The sequence below is a fragment of the Brassica oleracea genome, unplaced genomic scaffold (assembly GCF_000695525.1).
Source record: "Brassica oleracea var. oleracea cultivar TO1000 unplaced genomic scaffold, BOL UnpScaffold01052, whole genome shotgun sequence".
Lineage (NCBI taxonomy): Eukaryota > Viridiplantae > Streptophyta > Magnoliopsida > Brassicales > Brassicaceae > Brassica > Brassica oleracea.
In genome coordinates, this window is record NW_013617622.1 from 26,946 (window position 1) to 31,481 (window position 4,536).

At 32.8% G+C, this 4,536-nt stretch overlaps 1 protein-coding gene across 2 annotated transcripts; it reads left to right on the plus strand.

Moving 5' to 3' along the window:
- Positions 1 to 1,204: 1,204 nt before the first annotated feature.
- On the plus strand, positions 1,205 to 4,148 carry LOC106320757 (transcription factor bHLH123-like). Of its 2 annotated transcripts, none has more exons than XM_013759121.1 (7): positions 1,205 to 1,569; positions 1,682 to 2,378; positions 2,463 to 2,576; positions 2,980 to 3,045; positions 3,263 to 3,328; positions 3,449 to 3,499; positions 3,728 to 4,148. In XM_013759121.1, the coding sequence occupies exons 1-7, from the start codon at positions 1,331 to 1,333 to the stop codon at positions 3,875 to 3,877; spliced, it is 1,383 nt and encodes a 460-aa protein (XP_013614575.1). In that variant the 5' UTR covers positions 1,205 to 1,330; the 3' UTR covers positions 3,878 to 4,148. The 2 variants fall into 2 exon arrangements, with proteins under 2 accessions (XP_013614575.1, XP_013614574.1); XM_013759120.1 differs by having other exon boundaries at positions 1,210 to 1,569; positions 1,679 to 2,378.
- Positions 4,149 to 4,536: the final 388 nt, after the last annotated feature.

Below are 4,536 nucleotides of genomic sequence, written 5' to 3' on the forward strand. Positions count from 1 at the left end.
AAAAAAAACTGTGAAGTTGTTTATTATGAACATGTATATACAGAAGTGTCTGTTCTCATGATGCCGATGAAAATGTTCCTCGTGGAGTCGTTTGTAAAAAACGCTTACAGTGTATTCTTGTGTTTCAAATATTCGTCGCTTGATGTTAAAATTGTCACTTATAATAGTATTTTATTAATGATAATATCTATATAAATGATGATATAAGACGACAAAACCTAAAAAGAAAGAACTGAAGGTCATTTCGAATCTATACAATTAAATGAATGATATTATGCCACTAGACATATCCGGAATCAAATAACCGAACCGAATTTATATATTTTTGAATCGAAAAACTGAAATTGAACCAACAACTGAATGAATATCAAAATATTTAAAATATAGTTTATATACATAAAATATTAATTATATTTAGTTTAAAATAACAAATTATCTAAAAATATTATTTGTAAACCAAATAATCTAAAACCCCAAATTATCCGAATGTTATATTTCAGATTATCTAAACTATTCGATATTTATCCCAAAACTCCAATTTACCTGACATTTCTTTCGAAAATCTAAATTATCAATAACATTTAGGTGAATTAACCAAAATTATTCGAAAATCAGACAGAACTAAAGCCAATTTTCTGGATATAAACCTGTTCTCAATCTTGTAATACAAATACCAAAATAATCGAACCAAATTTCATAATATCCGAATGAATTAACATATATCGATAGAACCAAAAAACGAACATGAATTAAACTAAATGAACTGAACGGAACCGAAAACCAAAATGTCCAGAGATAAATGATACTAATATAAAAAAGTTATTAAGAGGGGTGATTTGATTATTCTTACATTATGTATTTTCTACAATAGTTAAAGGAAACATTACCAAAAGATAACAAATGAATAAAAGTTGAACTACTGTATTCTTTAAATTATGAAAAAAAAGACAACCAATGTAAAATAAATATTTTTCTTGAGAAAGCAAAAAAGAAGGAGAAGTTGAGTATGACGTGGGCAAAAGAGTCAGCGAGAGCCATCTGAAAAAATGTCAACCAAACATTAATCGGATGTCTTCACAGATAGTTAACGAAAACCCTACCAGAAAAAAGAAAAATATCCAATATAAATTGATGTGTTTCAAAAAAAAAAAAATCCAATATTAATTGATAAATATTTACAACTATAAGTATCTCTCTCGTGTGGATCCTCATCATCATTTCATGTGAAGCACAATCTGAGAAGACACAACATATTAAGATCCTCACCAACATATATATATATATATATATATATATATATATCACACATAGTGATAACAAAAAAAAAGCGATGGGAGATCATCATGATTTCATAAACTCTGGAAGCTGGTGGAAAGTATCTTCTTCTTCCTCAATATCTTCTTCCTCTTCCATGAGAGCAAACTCAAATGAATCTGGTGGTTCTGCTGTTTTCCATGATAAGCTTCATCATCAAGATCATCATTCGTTAGCTACTGATCACCATCTACAGATGATTGGGCTAGGGCTTTCTTCACAATCACCAGTTGATCAATGGAATCAATCTCTCTTGTGAGTCTTCAGATTGTTTCCTTTTTTCTTGGTTCAAATCATTGTGTAACAATAAACTTAATGATTGTGTGTTCTGTCCTTTGTTTTTTTTCTTTGCGGGGAACAAAAGAAGAGGAGATAGTAAAGCGGAGACAAGCTTCGGAGTGATGCTTCAAGAGAATCTCAATTTAGATGCGACCTCAAACGCAAATGCTAACACAACGTCATCCACAACGTCTTACCAGCTTCAAGAATCTGATTCCTCTCACCACCAAGCTTTGTGGCGAGACCCACATATCAATAATAACGATTTCAAACCGCAGCTAAACATGACGAGCAGCAACCGCGGGTTCTTTTCAGACCACCATCAGTTCAGTCCTCATGGGAGCTCAAGTACCGACAGTAGCACAGTGACATGTCAAGGTTTCTCTATTGACAACTCGACCAACACCATGTACGGAACATCAACAACTCCTAACTCCTCTTCAGCTATGTTCCATCAACATCAAGGAGCTGGCTATAACTTGCCTGGCTCTTCCGAACAGCAACTGTCGAGGAATCATCAGCAATCAAATCTTGGGTACTCTCAGTTCGGTTCCTCCACCGGAAACTACGACCAGATAGCGACGGCGCTACCTTCGACTTGGTTTTTAAGATCTTCGCCGCCGAAACCACACAGTCCTTTGAGATTCTCTAACAACGCAACGTTTTGGAACCCTGCGGCGACGGCTGGAAACGTGGGTCCTACTCAACATGACGCGTCGTCGAACTTTTTACCGGCGATACGGCCGCCTCAGCTTCACCGGCCGAGTTTTGAGGAGCAACCTAAGGTTTATTATATATATAATATATATATAGCTGCACGAGTTATATTTACGGATGTTTTATATAGATATGGATTGTTTTCGGTTCAGAGTGTATCTGAGATTCGAGATTCGAGTAGCAGTGATGTAAAGAGAGGCGGGGGAGATCAACCGGCGGCGAAAAGGGCTAAGAGCGAAGCAGCGTCTCCGTCACCAGCTTTCAAGGTATATTTTGCTTTTATTATTAAAGATAAAAATAATAAAAGCTTCTTTTTTGGGACTCAATTAAAGGCATCTTTATGCACATTGATATTTTATAAATTGTTTAAATATACAAATATTTCGCTGGTTTTGTCAAAGAAAAAAAACGATTCCTTTTGTTAATTAAAAAAAACCCTAATTTAAACACGTTTATTAGGTTTTATCATTTCCATCCAAAATATTTTTGATTTAGACAACCAATAACCATATCCATATATATTTTGTTCACAAAATAATCAGGCTTTCTAAGTTGTATTCTTTTGATATCATTAATACAAATATTCTTCCCCAAATTCTTTCATGATTACAAGATTTTTTAAGTTTTTTCTGCTTAATTATATTAAAATATTTGTTTCTGCTGAATTAGGTGAGGAAAGAGAAAATGGGGGACAGAATCGCTGCGCTCCAACAATTGGTTTCACCTTTCGGAAAGGTACTCTCTCTCTCTCTCTATCTCTGCAATTTTTTGCTTTAGCTTTCAGAAAGATGATGAGTGTGTATTAGTATATTTGTCTACTGTCATTATTAGTATATCTTTAATTTTGTTATAAAGTACTCCTATGTTATTCTATAGGTATTATTTTTGGGGATATGAATGAAATAGAATTCTTAGATTTTGTTTTACTGAATCTCATGTGGTTTTGTGTCAGACTGACGCAGCCTCAGTGCTCTCTGAAGCCATTGAATACATTAAGTTTTTACACCAACAAGTTTCTGTAAGTTTGTCCATCCCTTGTTTTTATAGTATATAACTTTTTGTTTTCTTTTGCTACAATATTATTAGTTAGTTATTGTATTTCTACTGATGTACAAACCTGCAAATGATTATACTTCAGGCTCTGAGCAACCCATACATGAAAAGTGGAGCTTCTTTACAGCATCAACAGGTAGTTATTTTATAATATAGTTTTCTGTACATTATTACTGTTATCATTATACAATTGAATTAGAGTATGGCTCTCGTTCGTGTTCTTTATTACATGTATTTATTTAATGGTTGCTTCATCTTCAAGATTTGACAAAACATTGTTCCCAAAAAACAATGTAGCGAGATGCTTTTGCAATCAAAGAGGACTATTGAAGTTTAATTTGCTTTTAATTTACCAATGATGCAGAGTGATCATCCCAAAGAGCTAGACGTATCAGAAGAGCCAGATCTTAGAAGTCGAGGCTTATGCTTAGTGCCAGTTTCGAGCACGTTTCCAGTGACACACGATACTACAGTAGATTTCTGGACTCCTACATTTGGTGGGACTTTTAGATAGATTCATATATATAGATGAAAAAATTATATTAGATGTCGGTTGACGTATATTTTAACCTATATATATACGTTGATTTGCTGATAAGAAAATCATTAGCATTTTAAACGAAGAGGGGAGATCAATTAACGGAGAAGTGAAAAGTGTTTGTCCCATTTTTTTTTAGATTTATAAAATAATAATGTGTAACTGAAGAACTATATATATTGCTGTCGAGATTTGACTTGTACTTTCTTTTCACAAGATTAACTCCAAACATATTTCAAAACTTATCTAGATGAGTCTTTTCTTGCTTCTGTTATACAATAGTGTGTATAAAACTAAAATATAGACATGAAATATTCGTTATAGAAGAATGTAGGGATCGATAATTCAAGTAGTCTTCATTGATTCAGAGAGGGAGAAAGATGATTTAATAATGGCGAAAAGGAGCTTTTGTTTCTTTCTTTATTTAGATATTCTTTTTTTTTTTTGAAAAGGAATAATTAGATTCCACGAATAAGAGAGAGTAATGTGTTGATATGCATATTTTGATTGGACAAGAGAGAAAAAATCGGACAGATATATTTTTATAACTTTGGAATAATGTTAGTGGAAGTAAAATGATGGCCCACAATTGTTTTACTTTTATTTTTCTCTCAAAATGTTTTTATCTGAAATAT

Coding starts and splice junctions, on each gene's coding strand:
- LOC106320757 (XM_013759120.1), top strand. CDS start 1,331: ATGGGAGATCATCATGATTTCATAAACTCTGGAAGCTGGTGGAAAGTA. Junction 1,570..1,678: donor CAATGGAATCAATCTCTCTT/GTGAGTCTTCAG, acceptor GGGGAACAAAAG/AAGAGGAGATAGTAAAGCGG. Junction 3,046..3,262: donor TGGTTTCACCTTTCGGAAAG/GTACTCTCTCTC, acceptor GTTTTGTGTCAG/ACTGACGCAGCCTCAGTGCT.